The sequence below is a fragment of the Uloborus diversus genome, chromosome 7 (genome assembly GCF_026930045.1).
Source record: "Uloborus diversus isolate 005 chromosome 7, Udiv.v.3.1, whole genome shotgun sequence".
Lineage (NCBI taxonomy): Eukaryota > Metazoa > Arthropoda > Arachnida > Araneae > Uloboridae > Uloborus > Uloborus diversus.
The window spans coordinates 158,417,966-158,441,837 of record NC_072737.1 but is presented as its reverse complement, the minus strand read 5'-3'; the positions used below and the strand labels follow the sequence as shown (position 1 = coordinate 158,441,837).

Below are 23,872 nucleotides of genomic sequence, written 5' to 3'. Positions count from 1 at the left end.
ACTGGGAGCTCAGTCAAACTGGACGGGCGGTAATTGATCTTCAGGCGATACGTTGAATAAACACGCTCATTCAATCTTTAAACTGGTAGCTAAAAATATTTTTCACAACAGTGAAAAGTCTGCATTCGTGCAACTTGTAGTGATTCAGGAAAGTTTTTAGCGAAGATACTTGAAATTAGAAATCGCGCAAACAAGCGGTTTGGCAGGGATTAAATTTATTTAGGTAAAAATCATATTAGGATGAACTGTTTTTCATTTGTTAAAAAAATGTCGAAAAAATATTCAGTCTAAATTCCAACTTTTTAATGAATATTTCTTTGCACAAAAAAGTTTGATTTAATAATAATGAATTTAATAACAATTCCTTTGATGTAAGATTAATTTTTTTATTATTTTGAAAAAAGAAATTGAATCTTACGTAAGAATAGGGGGGAGTTTGAGAAATTTTACGTTCCCTTACATGGGGAGAGGGAGTCAAAAATTGCGAAATTCACCCTTACGTAATTAATGAATGGCCCATTATCACCTCGACTCCCATTTTCAATTCTTACAAAAATTAATTCGATTTTGTACGTCATCAAGAAATCAAAATAAATGATTTATTAATCGATGCTCTTAAAAATGAATGATTTGATTTATTCAAAGATATGAAATGACGCAACAATATGTATTTGAGGCACATAGATGAGTCCAGCTCTACGTTTTAAATTGACGGCAGTGTGATGCTCAGAGGTCCAGGGATCGGAATTGCTTTGTATTTTCTCGCCGGAATCCACTGATACACTTTAGGCGCACTGGTGTTTCTCTCATATTCGTCGCACTTGATTTTGAAAAACCTGAATAAATAAATAAATTAATTAATTAATTAAAAAATAAATAAATATGCAAATAAAAATAACAAAAATAAATAAATAAATAAATAAATTAATAAATAAAATAAAAATAAAAGAAAAGAAAAATATTAAATAAATAAAAATAAAATAAATAAATAAAACTAATAAAAAATAATTAAAAATAAATAAAAATAATAAATAAATAAAAATAAAATAAATAAATAAAAACAATAGAACAAAAAAACAAACACATGAAACAATACAAATTAAATAAATAAATAAAACTAATAAAAAATATTAAAATAATTAAAAATTAATAAAAATAATAAAAAAGGTGTTCGGGTTAGACGTTTAAAAAGAAAAGCGTATGTGAAATCTTGTGTAAGACCTTCTCTCCACTTTGACACACCCTTCCTGGTTTGTGGGTGCATGAGGGCTGCAGGAATTGGGAAGTTATATATATATTAAAATAAAACAATGCGCGACTTCCGCTGTTTATCAATAATACTGCATGATACTTTATCTGAGGCACAGCAGTTACACATTTAGTGACACATTTTATTTTTCAGCAAAATTCTGCTCCGTGTCACATCTCTAAATAGACTTATAGACTTTAAACAGGAAGAGGAATTTTTGTATTAAACCGATCAAGAAACTCTACCAATCTCGATACGATCAAGAATTTGTGGTACAGTCAAATCTAAAGAAAGCGGTTCGAGACCTGGTGCCCGCCAACAAAATAGAGCTCGCTGCCGCATTGAAGAGGGTATGGAAACAGTGTCAGAGAAACGATTAATGTACACAGGTGGTAGAATCCGTGTGAGAAAGGATTAAATCATTGAATCCAGCAAAAAATGACGCATTCTAGCATTGATATTGTTTTTTTTTAAAGTGTTTGTTCCCCCCTTTCATTTGAATATTCAATTTTTTGACTCAATGTAAATCTTCATCACTATAAACTTCTGGGTTATTCTGTCTAAGATTATTTTTAATTGAGTATATTTGAAATGATGGATAGGACATGTTCTCAGAATGCAGGCAATAGACCCTACAAGAACTGCTCTCACGTGGACCCCTGATGGCAAGAAGAAGCGCGGGCGTCCAAAACTAACCTGGCGTCAGATGGTCATAGAAGAAAGAAATGCCTTTGGTTGGCCACCACCACCGAGATTCTACTCAAGGCCAAACAGCGGGAGGAAGATGGCTCCCCAAGAAGACCTATGCGACTGGATGCAGTTTGATGCAGATACCGATATTTTATGCGATTTTCTTTCTTAATCCATGGTTTAAATAGTTTCCTTTTGTCAGCGAAATGCTTATTTTGATGCTCGTGACGCGCATTTCCTTTCGGTGAAAACAAAATAATTCCTATTACAATTATTAAATGAGTATGAATACATTCCTGAAAAAATTATTGAAAGTATTTCTGTTTGTCTTCAGCATTCAGTATGATTATCTCTACAACACATTAGCAACAATAATATTTTTTTCAGCGTGAGATAATTTAATAGTCGTGTTTAATGTTCACAAAAAAAGCAAAGATTCCAGTCATGGAACTCATTTATTCCCTTTTGGCACATCAAAATAGCACTAAAATAAAATCCATTTCACTATCTCAACAAATAAATGCACAAATAAAATATAAAGAAAAAATAAATTATTCAAATTATCTATTTTATATTTAAAAAAGACATTTCATAACATAATTAGACTTTAATAAATTAAGATTCATTGCTTGTGAATCTGTGTCTGACTTTTTTTATTTAACAGTGCAAATTTTGATAGTTCATTAGTTTAGATCAAAAAGGATCAACACCAGTAAAAATCTGGAGATTTTTCTGACTAATACTTAAGTGGGAATAAAAAATAAAAAAAAATATTCTGAGAAAACGTAAGGAAAAACACCTTTTCAGCTATTTTCATTTCATGGCAGTAGCTATTTTTTAATAATAGGTATAAGTTGACTGCTTCTGCTTTTAAAACAAGGCATGATTCAAATTAAATTTTACATTAACACCCCCACCCCTTAGCTACAACCACCATTTTTTCAACTATAATTCTGGGAAGCAGAGGTACCCACTATTTCCTAAAATTATTATTTCCATACTTTTTAGAAGAAATTTTTTTTTTAATTTGGCAGTTTTCTATGTTTATCAGCTTAGAGTCAACATAATTTCTGAAATGAATTCAATTGTTCAGTTGGAATGAAGAGGGCAAAAAACTTTGATAAGAAAGCAATCTGAACTAATGGAATCAATTCGGCTAACTCCTATAATTTTGGGATAAGATTTTTAAATAATAAATTTTTAAGATTTATAAATATATTATTATGTTTAGATAAGATGTGATGCTTTATGATATGCTCAAAGATAAGGTTTCCATCATCCTGTAAATTTCTAGTGTAAAACAGTATGTTCGACAATTATTTTTCTAAATTATATTAGTCATGATGTATAAGAAAAACTGCAAATTTTTTTTATCTTGTTCTGAAGTAATTTTGAAGTAAAAACAATATTGCCAAAGTCTGAAAATCTGTTACACACACAGAAAGAGGGATATATATAATTTTGCTAGTTTAATTAAAATTATGTAATGCAGTATAATTAAATTTAGAGTAACATATTTCAAAAATGCAAAATTAATTTATGTAAAATAAACTCATTTCAATCAATGACTTTGTTTAAAAAAATCACTAGATTCAAATCAATTGATTTAAAAAAAATCATTTGATTTAAATCATGATTTTAATCACGATTTAAAAAAAGCTGATTTAATTCAACGAACCCTGCTTATAACATTAAGTACATTAAAATTAAATCTGTGAACTAGTTTACTTTAATAATGTTTGGAACTTGCGTTCATTCAACAGCGTGCAACAATCGTGCCAGACAGTTTTTCCCCAGAACAATCAACTTCAGTAATTATTAGTAATTATTATTGTAATATCCATTATATATATATATATATATATATATATATATATATATATATATATATATATATATATATATATATATATATATATATATATATATATATATATATATATATATATATATATATATATATATATTATTTAATGAAGCTGTAAATTTTAATGTTCGAATATGCTTCATTCTGCTAATATTTCATTCCCTTACTTTTTAAATTTTGTAAATAATTTATGTACTTAAGAATTTTGAATATTTTTCATGACCAATATTTTTTTCACATAAAAATCCCTTACATATGTCTATCTCTGTAAAATGTTTCATTTGATTCCACTCACTTTAACTTTTCTGATTTTTATAAGCTCAAAATGGCTGCTTTTATGAAAGTGACTCATTTCCATTTTTAGGTTCTTAAAAAAAACCCCTCTATTTAAAGTACAGAATTTGCTGCCCTATATATAGTAGGAACTATTGCAACATCGGTAGTGGGTACTTCCAAAAACTAAAACATTAGATAATTTAGAATTTATAAAATATATTATTATTTATTTAAACTTTTATAATGATTGTAAAAGTGTTTATTTTTTGACACGGGGTTTTTGACTTAACATGGTTAATATTAAAACTGACATGGTTAAAATTAAAACTGTCAAAAGCTTGCCCACCAGGGTTTTTTCCATATTAACAAATTAATGCAGAAAATTTAAACATTTTAATAATAATATAAATGATTACATATTGTTAAATTATTGTTTTGAATTAAGAATTTAAATTCACTTTCAACAGATATTTGTTGTGACGAGAAAAATAATTTAAAAAAATGAATGCATAAAATACGGAATTAAACAAAAATTTAATTTTCATGAAACGTATTTTAAATATTTCTGTCTTATTGAATGTGAAAAATATTTTATAATTAGGATACAACCACACAAAGGAACAAAAACACTCATGAATAAAATAGGTATAAGGTATACTGAACCTGATACTATATTACCAGTGACTGTAATAGGGGAGGGGGTAGCGGAATAATGATTTACTTCCTGGTTATTCACGTTACTGTATACGGTTTGATTATTCAGCATTTTAAAAACTGCTAAAAAAATCATTTTGCTAAAAGTAATTATTGACATTTGTTATTCAATGTACCATTCTTATTTTTGAGAAACAACAACAGAATTAATTTGTGCACATTAGTTTTTAATGGGGAAAAATGTTAAGAACTCACCCGAGATGACTTAGTTGGTGCAAAATCCTTGCGTGTAATAGATTTAATCCATCTTTTGCACATCTCTACATCGGCCGAGAATTAAAAAAGTTTACATTTTATAGGTGCTGTCGTAATTGCGCTGAAATCCAGGCACACAGTATCTGAACGGCATGATTGATACACTTATACACAATAACAAACGAAATAACTATAATAAGCGAAACTAAAATATGCGAATCAACAAAAACAATTCACAAAGTAAAGTCATAATCCCAAGAGTAAATGGCGGGAACAAAGCATAGCGACCGTTACTTTCAGCAAATTCAACGATGTGAGAGATTGAAAACTCCCCCAGAAGGTTTGGGGAAAGCACTAACAGATCTTCTTCGCGTGACTCATACACTTCCCTTCGGAGAGGTTGTTTGGCCTTGAGGAGTATCTCTATCTTTGGTATCTCGGTGGTGGTGGGTTGGCCAAGCTGGGGGAGTGCCAGGGAGGCAGCATTAAACCGGTTGGGATGGAATGCCAAGCTAGAGGCCTAATGCGCCACTAGGCGTTAAGAGAATCAAGTCAAGTCAAGTCATATTTGAAATGAAATGCACACTTTAAGGTATAAGAAATGTGACACCTTCATTTGAATACCTAATTAGCACTTATATTTGGTTAGAATAAACTTGTTTCCGAAAAGTGGAAAGTATTCTATTCTGAATTTTGAATTTGAGTTGTAATAATAGTTGAAAATCAAAAAAATATTTTTTATATTATAAAATTCTTGTCATTAACGTTTTAAGTATTAATTGAGACCTACTAATATGCAGTGCAACATTTATTTAGTTAATGTTAAGCTTATTTGTGTTTTAAATATTTTGCTATTATTATAGTCGAGTACATATGGGGCAAAGTGAAATATAGCTTATTTCGTTTACTCACTCAATCATTTGCTAAAACACTTGCGTATTCATGCATTAATTAATTCAGTTACATTCCTTCCTTTAGTAATTCACTTATTTATTTATCATTCTCTTATTTTCTTATTCATGCACTTTTTTACTTGTTCATTTATTTATCTTCGTAGATTAATTAATTAATTAATTTAATTATTCGCTTACTGTTTCATTTTCTTTTCATTTATTCATTTGAAATTTTATTTACTGATTCATTTGATCAAAAATATTTTTTACAATCAAATAGAAAATATTTCACTTGAAAAAATATTTAATATTTCACTTTGCCCCATGAAAAAAAATTGAAACATTTCCACTATTTTTTGAAAGTTCAAAAAATTACTACCAAAAATAAAAAGAAATATCTCAATGAAAGTTTTATTATAAAATACAATGTTCTTTCTTTTTGAGTTTTCAAAACAAATTTTCAATTTAACGAACTAATAACTTTGTGCTGAAAATTAAATTTATCAATTATCCAACCTATTGAAGCACAAAACATGCAAATTATTGCGTGTTTCGGTGTTACAAGGAACACCTTTTTCAGTGCAAAGAAGTGTGAGCTTCTGGATGAAAAGTCATCAGAGAAAAGCAACACGCTGGAACAGGAGATGTATAAATACCAAAAATCAGAAATTAAAAAAAAAAAAAAATAAAATAAAATAAAAAAAAAAAATAAAAAAATAAAGTGACGAATTTATTATATAATTCCATTAGGAAAAAACCGTTAAGTAATAAATTACCAAGAAAACACATAAACAATTCAAATAGTCCAAAAATGAAACCAATCTGAATAAATTAGCAATAATTTCACCAGCGGAAAAAACTATGTCTGGAAGCAATGTATCAAATGGAGAAATGCGGAAAAAAACAGAGTGAAGAATAAACAAATTGGAATTAGTTGATCAATAAACGAAATAAGAAAGCAAAAAATGAAAAAATAAAAGTAAGAAATGTACCACGTTTACATAAAAATAAAAGAAGAACTAAATTATATAATAAATTTGACACTTTATCTTTTTTTTGTTTTGTTTAATTTCTGATTTTTGGTATTTATACTATTAGTACAGTAAAATTAGACCAAAAAATGGCCAAACCCAAACATCCAAAAAAAAAAAGGTGAAACCTGTTGCAAATTACTTCTTACCCTTCCAGCAAGAAGGGGTAAAAAGTCCCAGCACTTTGCCCGTCGGGTTTTGGGGGGAAGGGGGGGACAAAATAATCCTCTATTTAAATAAAAATAATTTCTATTACTTAAAAAAAATTCTCAAACCTCGCAAAAACCACTCTATAATAGTAAAACAATAAACTCTCACAGAAAAAAAATCTAATTAACAGGGGTGCACAGGCGGGGGGGGGGATTGGGGACTGGTCCATGAAGCAGAATTGCGTCATTGGAATTTTTAAGGCAGTTTTTTCAAGGGGTATTTCTTTCTTTGTTGAGGACTTTTATTCTGGATGGGTACTCCGTCACACTTAAGGGGTGCGCCATCGCTTTGAGGGGGGGGGGGGTAAACCTAAATTTACATTCTAAAATCAACTATTGCACTGAAGTTTACGAAAAAATTTCCCTTACTTAAACTTTTCCGAAGTACAAAATGCCTCACAATGATATGGTAATGTCAGAATGATAATTCTAAAAGATCTAAGCGAGCTCAGTAACCAAATTATTTGTGACTGGAGTTATTAAACTGTTTAGAGCGCTGGAAAACAAACTTCCTGTACAGCATAAAAAAAAGTCCAAATTGACCAAAGTTTCCCTACTTCTTCTTGATTAACTTACTTCAACTTTTCTACAATCTTTTGCCATCACCGTACGGGTGGGACAAACCGGAATTGCCAATAGTGAGACGGGCAATGCTGCAATTCTGCGCCCTCTAAGTCGGTGGGAGTTCTCATTTGCAAACACCAAGCTACCTCTCTTTTACGCACCTGGTTATGTGAATTATGCTAAATATGCGGACATATACTTGCAACACTATCTGAAACCTTTCAGTACATTATGCGATAAAAAAATTTTGATCACATCAAACATCAGCTATCCAAAGATCTAACGCAGTGACAAATTCAGGTGGTCTAGAACCTGTAGTGATTCAACGATAGAATAAGTCTTGATGAGAGCAATGAGCAATACAACAATAGAATGCTAAATATTTACACCTTTTTAGCTCTCAGTTTGGAAATCACAATCCGTTTCTAAAGCCCCCAGAAGTTTCTTCCCTCTCAAGTTGGTAGTGGTATTGCTCGCTGATGATAAGGTGAGTTGCGATGAGACCTTTAACGTTCGGGTAGTAACATCAAAGGAAATTGAAGGCAAACAATTTTGTAGCATTTCTTTGTAAAGAAGGTAAGCAGTTATGTCTTTAGCTTCTGTTACGAGAGTAGTTACTATCTGTAAAGATGTGTAAGTCCAAACTATCTCTTACACCGAATGGTATGAACAGTAAAGATGGAATAACAAATTGCTAAAAACTTCTGGTACGAGTTATGCGCTGATCCTCCATCAGTATTCGATGAATCCGGTTTCAGAAGGAAAGAACTCCTGTATCGTTAAAGTGCTATTATCTGAAGCAAAAGGTTCATCCAACATCACAGAACGAACAACTGGTGTCATATATGAGGCAGTAAGGCAAAGGGATGTAAGTGGACATTTTCAAGTTTTGAATAAAACGCGTTTAAATATAAGATTCTAGGTAGGCTTTCATTGATTTTCTTTTCTAAATCATGCTGTATAGAAGCAACTACCAGGTCTACTAGTACCATTTCTTGCCCCAAGATAGAGGAGAGGTTCACCAACCATTTGTACTGGTTATCTCCAAATTTTTAATTTTGCCACTTACATCCCTTTGCTTCTCACTGCCTCATATGTAATAGATGGAAGATACCTGCTTGATCATATTTTTGGTAATGATATGTAAGCTTCAAGGAAATGTGCCAGCAATGCAGTGTATAGGTCACTTGTAAGTATAGGAAAGCTAGTGTCATTTTTTGACCACAGAAATATAATCTGCGTCCTATTACAACAGCCAAGCCTCCTGCCCTAGAAGACTTTCTGCGTCTCAAATCTTGTGCTTGCTCGGAGGGGTTCATTGGATATAGTGAATGTTAGAAAAGTCTGAAAGTGGACTGAAGTGCTCAATTATTTGTACAAACTGTGTTAGACATAGCTGCAACAATAACGATTTTGCTGAGGATCTAGATTCCAAAAACCATCTTGATAACGAAGACTTTTTGTTACAAGCTTAGGAGAAATCATTTGAAAGCAAAAAACAGCTCAGCGTAATTTTTCTGGTCATTTAATCAAATGTGCACCATCAGAAGAGGTGGGGGGGGATGGATAATATTTTAGTATATAATATCATTTTGGGAGGTGAGCTACTGTTCTTATGGGGTGGACAGAACTGATTTAATGCGTTTTAGATTTGCATGAAATAATACTTCTACTTGAAATAAAAGGGGGGGGGGGTGAGTATTTATTTTATTCGGCGGAGGGGGGTGTGCTGTATCTTTGAGAGGAGGTGCACCATCGCTCTTGGAGGATGGACACTAACTTAGCATAAAATAATGTTTCCGTATGAAATGTATGGAGGGGGGCTCGGGGGTGCTGCTTCGTTTTACGGGGATAGGGGGACTCTGTAGCATTGGTGGGTTATGTCATCCCTTTTGGGGGGTCAAACACCTTTAATTTCATGCATTTAAATTTATTATAACATAATAATCTCACTTTAAATTTACTCTAAAAATTCTGGAAAATTACCCAAAACAGCATTTTTTAAATGCCCCCCATTCCAAAACCCGACGCACAATGGGGTGGGACTTTTTACCTGTTCTTATTGGGAGGGTAATAAACAATTTGCACCAGGTTTAGCTTTTTTTTTTTGGATGTTTGGGTCCGACCCCTATTTTTACTGTACTATATCTCCTGTTCCAGCATGTTGTTTTTCTCGGATGACTTTTCATCCAGAAGCTCACACTTCTTTGCATTGAAAAAGGTGTTCCTTGTAACACCGAAACACGCAATAATTTGCATGTTTTGTGCTTCAATACGTTGGATAATTGATAAATTTCCAATTTGTTCATTTTGAAAAAGCTCAGTCATCTTAGCCATTTCACTTTGCCCCACATTCCCTTACTTTCTTGGACGTTAATTAACTTTTAATGTTAAGTCTGAACAAGTTAAGCCCTGAAAAAATTAAGAATAGAGTCGAACCGCAAACGATTTGTAACTTTGACGACAAAACTTCGCTATTTAAAACAACCGCCATCCCACATTACCGCTCGGGTGTCACCCATATGCTAGGTACGCCACTGATGGTTTATGTGATTTCCGTAACGAAACTTGATTTCTCTAATTTCAATAAACGAAAAAGTTTACAAACTTACGATCTGTAGCTCCTGCATTGAGTCGTGGGAGGATAATCTAAGTCGTAGCATTCCCTCGATAGAACGTTGAAGAAAAGGTTCCCGATTGCATTTGCAGTGACCGAGTTCACATTGGCGAGGCAGTTGTAGAATTCATCGTCACACTTGCAAGCTAACCTGCGGCGGAAAAAATCAATGTAATCTTATTCCATGCCTAAGTTACACCATAAAACAGGATTGTGTGGATTTACCTTCCTATTCATTCTTCCAAAAAAAAAAAGTTTAAAAAATTAAAAGAACACGCTTTAGTAGCAAAATGAACTAAAAAGTTAAAAATAATCTTTGGGTGACAAGTATATAAAGTAATTGACCAAACACCTAATTTTACTGTAGTAAAAAAAAGCGTGGGGGGGGGGCTGCCTATTTACATTTTTGCATGGATAACAAGTGGAAGAAATTTAAGAGAACTGATAAGAAGCCCCCCACGCTTTTTATGTCAAAAATTTCAAACTGTCACGCCTCAAATACATTTCAAAACGTGAACACAATGAAGTATAAAAAATAATTTTTTTTATTCTAAAGACTATTTCTATAAGCTTGGTTCGCACTAAAAAATATGAAATAAAATAAGTATGCGATTTCTTGAATACAACACTCAAAAATTGAAGTTGATCTTAATATCTTTATGTTTACGTTAATTCTAAAGCAGCCAATAAAATTAAAATCAAAAACTGAGAGGGGAAGAAATAGAGGCAGTTGTAGTATAAGTTTCGTACAGAGCTGTGTACCGCCTATTTCTTCTCTCAAACTTATTTTAATTTTATTGGCTAATTTAGAATAAACATAAACATAAAGATATTGAGATAAACTTCAACTTTTGATTGTTGCAATCAAAAAATCATATACAGTAGAGAACCAATTATCCGGGAAGTTCGGGACCATCGCTATCCCGGATATCTGAATTTCCCGGTTTTCTGAATCGCTAAAAAACGCTATTGGACGATTGTTTGTAAAACTTAAATTACTATAATAAATTGTTATGCATATTAAAATAAGAAGAAAACAGTTCAGAAATGCTTATAAATATCGAAATATTAAAAACTACTAGTGAATGAATAATTTGAACACCAAAACACTACTAATCTCTCATAATGCCTAACTCATAATACCGGGGACCCTCACATTCTGTTTGGAAAAGAAAGGGAAAATCTTCCACTTTTCGATGCTTTTAAACAAAAGAAAATGAAGGGAAGGGCAAAAAATAAGTTTTTGAACCTAAGTGTGCAAATTTTCTACTATAGTGTATAAAATAATTCACTTTCATGATCGCACTTTTTTTTTTTTTAAATTTTTTGTAAAGGTTTCGTGTTTGCGATTACGGTAGCTATTGATAACTAATGCTTTTGCATTTGGTTAATATAACAGAAATTTGATTTATGAGTTCTTGCAGCCTTATTAGTCTTGCGTTTAATGGATTTCTAGATTTCACAATCAACTAACTATCCAAAAAAATCGCGAATCTGGTTTTCGGCGTTTCCCACACTTTTGAGACGTCACTTACGCCAAATGCCTTTAATTAGAGGCCATTCAATCAAATACTGCATTAGAATGCGACAATATTCATTTCCTTAGCTTTCAGTTGGAATAAAACACGAAAATTTCAGACTAACGAATGTACTTTTTAATTCAAGAAAATCTTTCGGAAATTTTGCCCCGCATAAAGGATAACCATTTGAAGTTAGTGTTTGCAACAGTTTCTCGTCAGTTATATGGTGTTTATTAAGAAATCGTTCATATTCTTTTGGTATTGCAGAAAAAATGCTTCATTTTTCAAAAATTGTCAAAATGGCGTATTTTTAAAAGATGGCGGGAAAATCGGGTAAAAGTTGCCGGTTTTCTGGTTTCCCGGTTTTTTTGGTTCCCGGATAAAAGGTTCTGCACTGTACTTATTTTATTTCACATTTTTTGGGGGCAAACCCAGCTTATAAAAATAGTCTTTAAAATCAAGATAAATTATTTTTTATACTTCATTGTGTTTACGTTTTAAAACGTATTTGAGGCGTGACAGTTTGAAAATTTTGACATATTTACTTGTTACCAATCCTTCTTTGGGGGGGGGGGGGGACGGAATTGACTTTCGTTTTAACATAAATGTACTGCACACAAAGCGATAATAGTTAATATTTACTATTAATCTTTTTCTAACATTGCTGATCTGTATGCTCAAATTTAGAAACACTTTTGAACAAATACTATAAATATCTCTATATATTAAAACAGGGTGACGTCAAAGAAATTGTGAAAGAATGTTTGTAGCTGGCCTACGTCAAGGAGACAGCAAAGCATCTACGACCTCAAAATTTGGTACAAAATTGATTCGATCCACGGGAGTTTACACTTGTTTTTTTTTTAAATTCGTTTTTTTTTTTTTTTTTTTTTTTTTGTAATTTGTTTTTTTAAGGTAAAATTTCACGTTAACTGCCTGTTAAAGTGATGAAAGATTTCCCACACCCCTCAACATTCAATGTCGGTTTGAAAATTACTGGCAACATAAATGCCAGTGGGCCGGTACTTTTTACCGAACATTTTCAGGATTAATTTTCAGTGTATGATCTATAGATGAGAATTGATCTATTCCTGTATTACATGAATGTTGAGAGACAATCAAATTGAATTCATACTTCGTAAAAATTGAATCATTGGTGAGGTTATGCTTGCTCTGTCCCGGTAATAGAATGTCATCGCAGAGATCGTGGGCTCTGCAGCACTTATCGGTGTCTTCATGGTGACCTAAGTCGTCATAACTCTTGGCAATAGCTCCGTTCCCACACCACTTAGTCCCTGGAAAAAAGAATAAGTATAGATCATTAATACAGTTCCCGGCAAGTTGACTCATTCGCAACTCCAGAGCTCGAATATGCTACCTTGCGGTGATTAACAATACTAAAGAAAAAGGTATAAACATTCCATTCCACGTTTTTTCTTTGGAGTAAATTACAGGCTTCAGACTGTTTGTGGTGTACAATGTAATTTCGGAAGAATGGAAAAGAAAGCTACCCACAAACACGATGAAAAATTACTGTCATTCAACTAAGCGTCAAAGAAAGTTATCAGTTATGGCATTTGTTTGTTTTACCTTTTTCATCCACTATTAGGCGGAGTTTATTGGAGTTGCAAATAAATCATACTGCTGATGTAGGAAAAGTAGAAAAATTATTGCCTAAATTTTTGAAACTGCGCTCAAAATTTCGTTTACCAAGAAATAAGGGAAATCCTCATATATATATATATATATATATATATATATATATATATATATATATATATATATATATATATATATATATATATATATATATATATATATATATATATATATATATATATATATATATATATATATATACATATATATACATATATATAAAACAAGAGATACAATTTAAGACAAATTTAAAATAGAAATTCAAAGAAATTGAAAGGTATGTTCTCTGATTCTCCTTTCTCTTCTAAGGCTCTCGGGGAGGTTAGCAAGCTATTGGGGACCTTCCCTCTTGCTAGACAGAAAGGGCCTTGTGAACTTTAGGACCAATCCCCCCCCTTGATAAAATGGTCCTGGGTTCACCTTTTTCATTTTCTATTTTGACTGTTTGTGTGAATATATATATATATATATATATATATATATATATATATATATATATATATATATATATATATATATATATATATATATATATATATATATATATATATATATATATATATATATATATATATATATATATATATACAATAGCGAATGATTGAGTAACGCTCCTCACGTTATCTGTTTAATAAAGCCGAATGTCTCTCTGTCTGTCAGGATCTCTGTGACCCGCATAACGCATACGCCGTTCGGCTGATTTTCATGAAATTTGACACGGAATTAGTTTGTAACATGGGATTGTGCATCTTGAAGCGATTTTGTGAAAATTCTATTTTGTACATTTTCTATTTCAATTTTAAGAACATTTTCCGGAGCAAAATTATCATAAGATAGACGAGTAAATTACGAAATTATCATGACGTGGAACCGTAACATGGGAAAAGCGAATGAACATAGCCAATTGGCGAGAAGTTCATCATCCATTATTTGTAAAGATACAGGCGAACCATATGACCTTTTGATTTTTCTATTACGGGCAAAGCCGTGCGGGGTACCAGTAGTCAACAATAAAACTCGCACCACGGCATGATAATTTGATAATATGTTTTGGTAATGTTTAATATGCAGGGAAAGGCTTTATCGTGACAAGGCTGAACTCGATCCTGTCACTTAACTTTTACTATACTTAAATGATGCAAAATGGTGAAAATAATAATGAAAAATTTCTGAAAAATAATGTGTCATGTGTGTCGCCTGAAATTAATAACATTCCGAAAAACAAAGTAATCACCTGTCTTCAATTTGAGGAACAGGAAATTAAAGGTATAAAAATAAAAACGAAATAAATGTTTTTGAAATTGTAACCGTGTCCTAGAATGTAGTGCATATACATCGTCATTACAAAAAAAAAAAAAAAAAAATCTAACCACGCAAAGCAGAACAATAATTGCAGACACGGAAATGTATGAGCATGTCCTGCTTTTCAGGTTAACCTTGTCCTGTGAAAATAGAACAAGTCTGAACGTTCCTAATGCGTCTTTTCTGCAGCATTATAAAGCTCCTCTATTGCTTAATACCGGGAAGTAATATTTTTATAATACAAACTTCAAATTTCAATGAAGCAATACAAGGTTGGGCATAAAAGCTAATCAGCCACTCTGCATTACATTGCAAAGAAAATACCGATACATGATGACACGAAAGTTTTATAGAACGAAGTGGAATACCGTAATCAGGGGCGCGCCATTGGGATGGAAGGTCACGAGAGGTGTCTGTCACCTTTTCCTTTTTCGGCAAATTAAGTCTGACGATTCGGCAAAATGGGGGTAGTTTCCAAAATTTTTAAAGTATTTTTTTTTCTGAAAGTGCATGCTTAAAAACGTAGGATCTGACCATTTTTAAAATAATTTGTTTTAGTTTAATATTTAAAAAAAAAAACTTAAATCGGTGCGCTTTCACTGTTTACGCTTCTGCCGATGACATCACAAATGATGAAATGCCATTCAGTGTTGCCATTCACAGAGTAAAATATTTAATTCGCATCTTTACTCACGTGTATTGGCAATGATAATGGTTGGTAGCAAGCGTAGAGCGCAATATTTAATTTGCTTTTTGATTGTCATAACGTGGAAACGTGGTAGAAAGATGCGCCACACACACAAAATACATCATTTGTGACGTCATCAAGACCACGCCTTGTTTGAAATTTAAATTTTTCTAAATTAATTAAAGTTTTTAAAAATTAATTAAAAAAATAACTGTTGGGAAAATGAAATTATTTTCTTGGCCCACGTTATTTTTTTGTGCTTATTCAATCAACTTCAGTAACTAAAAGTAGTACTTTAGACTGAAGGAAACAACCCCATTGTCACCATTCGGCAAAATTTGGAACTCTATTCTGAAAAATTCTCATCATTCGGCAAAATTGAAGTTCCATTCGGCAAAATTATCATCACTCGGAAAAATTTGGAGCTCCATTCAGCAAATTGAGAATTTCTGTCCGCTCAAAAATTTAATTTCGGAGCTTTCGGATTTATTTCTAGCTAATTTATGTGTTTCAGAGCATTTCTTTAATTCACATCTTTGTATTGTTATCAAACGATTCATTGCATTCACATTTCCCCCTCCCCCTTTTCTTTGTGATATCACTTTCATAGTAATGTTAATTTTATGGATATCGCATTAGAGAAGAAAATTGTCTAAAAAAATTGTAACAGAAACAAAAATTGTTAAAAAATATTGAAGGGCACAACAAAACTAAAATAAAAATACCCTCAACATCGGCTAAGTTGATTCAAGAGACTTTTTCGGTTTTCTTATACATCAGCAATCGTCAGTGGCGGCGATTCGGGGGGAGGGGGGCAAGGGTGGGGGGCAGCTTTTATGGTTCATTTATTTATTTTCTAATTTAGAAATCAAAACTAGAGATTATAAAAAAAGCAGAAAGGTTGAAATTTTCAGAACATAATTATTTGTTTTTACATTGTATATCTGTTAACGAAACATTACTTAGCACACGCAGTAACTTTTAGTTTATGTATTCATGTTTGAGATATTAGTAAATCAATGGGGTGGTTTCCTTCAGTCAAAAGTACTACTTTTAGTCGTTGAAATTAATAGAATGAGCAAAAATAATAATAATAAAAAAACATGGACCCAGAAAATACTTTTATTTTCTCAACAGTTTTTTAAAATTGATTTTAAAAAAATCAATTTGAAATCAATTTTAAATTAATTTTGAAAAATTCAATGTCCGATTTTTCAAACAAGGTGTGGTCTTGATGACGTCACAAATGATGCATTTTGCCGCATCTTTCTACTACGTTTCCACGTTATGATAACTAAGCAGTGAATTAAAATTGCGCTCTATGCTTGCTACCTTCCATATCGTTGCTAATACACGTGAGTAAAGATGCGAATTAAATATTTTGCACTGTGGATGGCAACACAGAATGGCATTTCATCATTTGTGATGTCATCGGCAAGAAATGTAAACAATGAAAGATCACCGATTTAAGTATTTTTTTTTTTAAATCCTAAACGTAAACAAATTTATCAAAAAATGGTCAGATCCTATGTTTTTAAGCATGCTCTTTCAGAAAAAAATACTTTTAAAATTTTGGAAACGATCCCATTGCTTCACTTGAAAAGAAGTCATACTTGCTTAATGAAATTATTACGGAGTGTTAGTGACATCACAAAGTACTTAGAGGTAAATAATGTGTCCAATTCATCATCATTAGACACATTAAGTGTTTCTTCGGGGTAAGTTAGTGTGTACGTAATTTATCAAAGTCTTAAGAAAAAAGTCAGTTAAGTTGCTAGATTTACATCAATTACCACTCATCTGCTCTCAAAACCAACCTTAGCAAAATTTTGTACTTCTCTCTCTCTCTCCCCCCCCCCCCTTTTTTTTTGCTGCCGTTAAAAGTCTCAAGGGACTGACTAAAACCTTCGAATGATTGGTATAGTTCAAGTTTTGAAAAGTTCCCACAGCCGCCTTCAAAGTTTGGAACCCAGTGAAAACTTCGATACAAGGAAGTTATTTGAGTTATAAATGCTTCGACTTTGAGTTATCGCGAGATGACACGAAAAATTAAACAAAATTGATTAACGAGACAGATCTAAAAACAGAGTTGAATATTTTTCAGTAAATTACCGCCTCTAAGCCAGTTCTCAGGCCAGAACTACATGCGATATGCCAGACAGCCCGGTTATCACATCCAGAGACTGAATTGTCAATTTACGAGTTGAACCGCACCATGCTGCAGACAATCACTGGTGAGATAAATTTACTTTATCTACCAATTTGTTGGCACTCTAAGCTTCAGTCGGTTATTCACTAATGCAGACTGACGAGTTCTTATAAAAACGAAACTGCAGTCTCTGGATGTGATAACCGGACGTCTGGTATATTGCGTGTAGAGTTGAATAGTTTGGATGTATTTATTTATTTATTTATTTATTTTGCATTTACACGACTGTTTTTACTGTCTAGTTAGAAGAGAAAGTTGAGGAGGAGGTGGACCTCCCACTCTATAATCGTTGAGGGCTTTATTCCTGCTGCTGAGCGAATGTTAGTAGAAGGATTGCTGCTGTTGTGACAAAAATAATAATTAATTGTTTTCTTGTCACTGAAGCATTTCTCTAATTAAACGATTAAAACAGCTATTTGAAAATAAAACATTTTGTACTTTTAGACAAACTTTCAATTTAAAATTGTGAAGCATAAGCACGTTATCTTATCTCACAGATGCAGCAAAGGAAGGAGAAGTCAACCTACCCCGAACAATTGCTTTTTTTATCGTATTGCCAACTTTAGTCCCTCATTCCCCCATCAGCACGAAATCATTTAGCTTAAGATTGACGTTACACTTCCTCTCTCAGACCTATCTAAATAAACATTTTGCAAACGACGGTTTGAGGGAGAACTTATAACGTCATTTCGAATAGCAATGCTACCGATTTTCCAGTTCTTAGTATGATATACATGAAATACTCCGCCAGTTCAGTCATTTCCAGCCGAGGACTGCAGTTTCGTGCTCATTAGCATTTATCAGCCCGGCATAGGAAAGTGGCTGAGTTGGAGAGGGAAAGCCTCTTAAGGAAGCCAAATGTGCCAAACAAACTGGTAGCTAATATAGAATTAGCGCAGACCAGACGAGTGACCGAAGCAATGGTTCGGTTCAACTCAGGGGTTGAAGGCAAGGCATGGCATATTCAGTAAATTACCGGCCCAATACTGGGCGGTAATACTGGTAAGTACTCTTGGCTTCCTTAAGAAGTTTTCCATCTCCAGCTCAGTCACTTTCTTATGCCGGGCTGATGAGTGCTAATAAGCACGAAACTGCAGTCATCGGCTGGAAATGACTGAGCGGGCGGTGTATTTCATGTATTTCTGCTTTAGCCCTGGCTATTGGGCAGTAATTTACTGAATATCTTAGTATGATAATCTATAAGGGTAAGGTCTGTTATGACTAACCTCTCGTGGAGGAAATTTTAACTTGAAATGAGTTCCCTACCTCCTTGAAGGAAATTCTGCTTTCAGTTCGGTAACCAATTTTGTCTGATTTTAGATTTCTTCCGTAATGACTAAAGCGACACGTCCGCCATCTTGGGGCTAACAAAGTAGCTTGTTTTGCTTCTTGATTGTGGTGTTTTTTGGCTGTAGATTGATATGGATTTAGTTAGAAATCACAATCAAGAAACAACACCATAGAAAGACATATTAAGAAAACATCGTTTAGTTCCAAGATAGCGAACCTGTTGCTAACCTTCTTCTACGATTCAGGCCTTTAGTAGTACGAAATGCACGGAAGAAGTTAAAAAAACTTTCTGTTCCAATTTTAGCAACATTCAAAAAGAAACTGCTAGAATTAGAGGAGATGATAGTTTTTCTTTCACTTACCCAACCAGATTACAGGCCAACTGTGGGAAGTTACGGTTGTGGGGATTTCAGTTGTCGTCTCATTCTGTAGTTCAGACACTGATGTAGTATCACTTCGAACACTAGAAGTCTCTTCTAAATTCCCATTATGCTTTCCTCTTCTGTGCTTGTGCCGTCTAGTTCGCCCATTACGATTGCCAGAATCTTCGTCTGGTGTTTCTGTTGTCGGATTGCTCCTCCGGGACAACCATCCACTACGTGAAGTGGCCTTTGTTTCTGGTGCCACTGTTGTTGGGTTGTTTTTCTGAAACAACCACCCTCTTCTGTGGTCACCTGACGAAGTGTCTGTAGTTTGCCTTTTTCTGCGTTTTTTGCGCAACGAAAATTCGATGCATTCTTCGAGAAGGACCTTCGTTTCGTTTTCTGGGAACTGATGAATGAGTTTGTCATCGGCTGATTTCAGGACTTCACTGATGAGTTCCCTAAGGAAAGGAAATAAATGTTAGAGATTTATTCTGCTGTGCGTAGGTAAAGAGCAGTAACTGCAAATTTTTCATTTAATTATTACTATTATTATTATTATTATTATTATTGCATTTTTGCCATCGATTGTACGTTAGCTTCATTGTACAAACTTGCTTATTTGGTTTCCGCTGAAAAAAACGTCACAGTCCAACATTTTCCTGTTTTTGGTATTGAATCCACAACCCGTTTCCTCAAATATCTCAGAAACTCATTTCTGCAGATACTGCCGTTTGCCTGTCCACGGAAGTATTCTTCACTTGAGCATCAATTCTTAAAATTCATAATTATTATTATTGAGCAATCACGATTGCTAACTGTTTTCACTTGACGGTCCTTGATGTCCGATTCCTTTTTCAATCCCACCATCCTCTGCAGGCGCGACTCCTCCCGGTAACCGCTGCTCCTGGTCGGTGGCGAGGTGGCGTCCGTGTCCTACACACACGCATGCTCAATGCTCATACACACTCACACACATCCACACACGCGCCTTTACACACATACCCACACGCCAGCATACATACACAAAGGTCTACGCACACACAAGCTACACATACACTATACACACGTAACCGCCCAAGAGCCGGGACAGGAACCGTTTCTAGAAACAAGCGAATGGGATAGTAACCAATGAGTAGGGTCCTGTCGCAACTCGTGATTGCGAAAAACATAATTTGAATTCAAAATTTCAGAATTCAAATTAATTTTGAAAATTCGAAAGGCTTATTATTATTATTATTATTATTTTTGAAGCAAATTACGAAAAGGGTAGCCAAGCTGCGTTAATTAGAGAAATATTAATTGCATCTTTGTGTGGTTTAAAAACAGTTCAAATAAAATTTCAAGCAAGGATAACGCTCTGAAAAGTTTTTAGTAAAATCACATAACAGCGAGTGGCAATACAAGGAAAAATCAAATGAAAAATGAACAAATAAGCTTTGCTCTTTGCTCTACAATATGATTAAAGTGAAAATCCAACGTAAATAAAGCGCAAATGCTCAAGAAAATACAGCGTATAGCTATTTCAAGAAAAGAATGGAGCCTCTTCATCTGTGAAAAAACTCGGCACAAAAAAAAAAAAAAAAAAAAAAAAAAAAAAATCGTGAGAGAACTGAACGGCATCACACGACTTTCCTGTTTTGGGGTGAGTTTTTTGCACTGATGAAGTGACTCCATTGTAGCTTTGAAATATCAAGATGCTGTATTTTCTTGAAACCTTGTGCTTTATTTACGTTGGTTTTTCATTTTAACCAAGGAAAATCAGTTTGAGAGAAAAAAATAATTTTTGAAGCAGTTTTCTTACTGATCCCTGAAGACCTCACATCCTTCTTCCGCTTCACCATCTCCATCAGACCACGTGACTACAAGAAGGGTTGCATTGTCTTCACTGGAAGTATTTTGTAGAAAGAACATTTTTTCTGGCAACACACTACCTCGTACTGCTGTCCATGGTATAACCATTTGTAGAGCGATGAAAAGGAAAATCATACTTCCTTAACTGCAAAAATTCCTGAAACAACAAAAGATAAACTCTTATTGCTTCTTTTTTTTAGCGGAAGCTAGGAGCTGACCAAAGAAAAACGAAAGTCGGTTTTTCAAGTTGCACACCCTCTTATATTTTTCCTTTTCGGTCAAAACAAATGTTAAAAAAATTTCATATAATTTGAACAACGGCAACCCGTGCCGACTGAAAGTAAACCAGCCCTCTGCTGTATGCCAAATTAATAAAAGAAAAAAATCTTTTTGGAAGTTCAAAATTTCATGTTAATAAAGCGTTGCCTTTATAGGCCCATCCCACATGTACTACAAAAATATTTATCCAATTAAAAAAATATTTAGGTGTCCAGCAGGAGGCCAATAATTAATAATTTTCTTCAAGACAATTGAATTTTTCGATTTATCTTTAAAAAAATTACATATACATTTAAATAAAATATCAAGTTCTAAAATTATTAGCGAACACATTTTCAAATCAACGTTTGCAAATGTATAATAAAAAAAAATACAGTATTTAAAATGAAAAATTTAACCTAAAATTGAAAAAAAAAATCTATATTTTAAGCCTCCTACTGGACACCTAAATATTTTTTGATTTGGATAAATATTTTTGAGGTACATGTGGGGCTGTAGAAGCAACGTTTTATCAACATGAAAGCGCAAATCGGCCGGGTTGCCGTTGTTCAAATTATATGAAACTTTTTTTACAATTGTTTTGACCTGAAAAATCCACTTACATTTTTTTTTCCTCATTTTGGGACACCCTACTGTCAGTGAGGTGACAGTTGACACCTCTAGATGATGTCACACTTTTATCGACATATTCTATCTCTTACCCTTGTCACATGTTACGCGATATTACATAGTTAAACATCGAGCCGCTATATAGGTAGTCGCTATATAGATAAACATAGAGTCGCTATATAACAGTGGCTCCCAAAAGTGTTCGTACACTTTGAAATTTTTTAGTAAAACCAAAATAACTCGAAACTGAATTCGGATATAAAGTCCAATATTTTTTCACATCATTCCTATGTCATTCTAAATACAACCCATTGGTTTTTTTCAAAATATTGATGGATCTTCTTTTTGAAATGGGTCAGAAAACGAAGAGACAGAGAAATAACACGCCACAAAAGTCATCGTACACTCAAATATTTTCGAATAAATTCATGATTAAAATTATCATATTCCGTTTTTTTTAAATATTTTTGCATTGTGTTGATCCTTATAAGTTATTTGGCTTTAATTTTTTGTTTTTTTATTCCTTAATATTGTGCTTATTACTGGAAAATGGCTGGTGTTCGTAAAAAAACCGCAAACACCATTCAAAATTTGAAATTTTTTTCCCACAGTAGTGATAAATTAGTTTGAAATGTCTCTAAATTAGTTAATTGATTTGTTTGTATAGTAAAGTGCTCGATAAAATGCTTTAAAGAAAGGAATCGGACCAAAAACAAGGTAAGAAAAGGTCAACCGGCAAAGTTGACAAAACGTAAACGCAGATTTAGAGTTAAAAAATTTACGAAAAAAAAACATTTGAGTACTGTAAAAGTTTCTGCAGAATTAAATGAAATATTTTACATTTAATTTTCAACTAAATTGTTCACCAAGTTTTCTGATTAGCTGAATTAAATGGGACCTCTACCCGCAGAAATTTTCTTGGTCGTGCGAAAAACAGAAAGCTTACGCTTTTCGTCGCAAAATCAATGATAAATAAGCTAAAAACGTTTTAGAATCACGTCTTACTTACAGATAAAAATTCATTCAACATTTTTGGTTAAATTGTTGTACAACTGTAAGTAGAAAAAAAAAGTTAGGAACTTAATCTTAAGAACTTAGTTGGATCAGTTAACCAGGACGGTGGAGGTGTTTTAGTGTGAGGGTGCACATCAGCATCAGGACTTGGTAGTTTGTAATTTTTTGATGAAATAATGAATCATGCTGTTCCTTTAAATATTTTAAAAACCAATTTTGAACTCTTAGCCAAAAATTTGGTTATTGGAAGCAACTTTGTTTTTTATCAAGATAACGATAAGAAGCATAAGGTTTTCAACGTTTGCGTCTAGTGCCTCGAAAATTGTCCTAAAGTTTAGAAAATACCCCCTCAATCTCCAGATTTTAACTTAATGTAACGTATTTAGAGATATCTGGAGGCTAGATTACGAAAATAGGGCTTTAAAACGAAAATAGAGCTAGAAAACAGTAAGACTCGAAGTGTGGTAGAACACTTACTCAGAAATTAGGCAAAAAAAAGAAAGAAAAAGAATGAAATCTATTCCCAGGCGTTTAAAAGGTGTAATGAATACTGTATGATATTCTACTAATTAATAACTTAATCAAAAGTTAGATTATTCAATAATATATAGACATTTTATAAAGTGTACGAAGACTTTTGTGAGATATAATTTCCGGCACTTTTTGGTTTTTGATTTTTAAAAAATTAAGTTTTAATATTTTTTAAAAACTTTTCACGCAGTTTTGTTTAAAATTGATCATAGATCTTAGAACTAAATACCTATTCCGAAAAATTAATTCT

At 32.9% G+C, this 23,872-nt stretch overlaps 1 protein-coding gene across 1 annotated transcript in view; it reads right to left on the bottom strand.

The window, feature by feature from the left end:
• Nucleotides 1-634: 634 nt before the first annotated feature.
• Nucleotides 635-23,872, bottom strand: part of LOC129225871 (uncharacterized) — a 57,805-nt gene continuing 34,567 nt past the window's right edge. Inside the window, exons 2-6 of the mRNA XM_054860399.1 lie at nucleotides 21,140-21,346; nucleotides 19,336-19,796; nucleotides 12,961-13,120; nucleotides 10,301-10,456; nucleotides 635-836 (exon numbers count right to left, since the gene is read on the bottom strand). Coding sequence (XP_054716374.1) covers nucleotides 704-836; nucleotides 10,301-10,456; nucleotides 12,961-13,120; nucleotides 19,336-19,796; nucleotides 21,140-21,324 — 1,095 coding nt within the window. The 5' untranslated portion in view covers nucleotides 21,325-21,346 and the 3' untranslated portion in view covers nucleotides 635-703. The remainder of the gene's footprint in view (nucleotides 837-10,300; nucleotides 10,457-12,960; nucleotides 13,121-19,335; nucleotides 19,797-21,139; nucleotides 21,347-23,872) is intronic.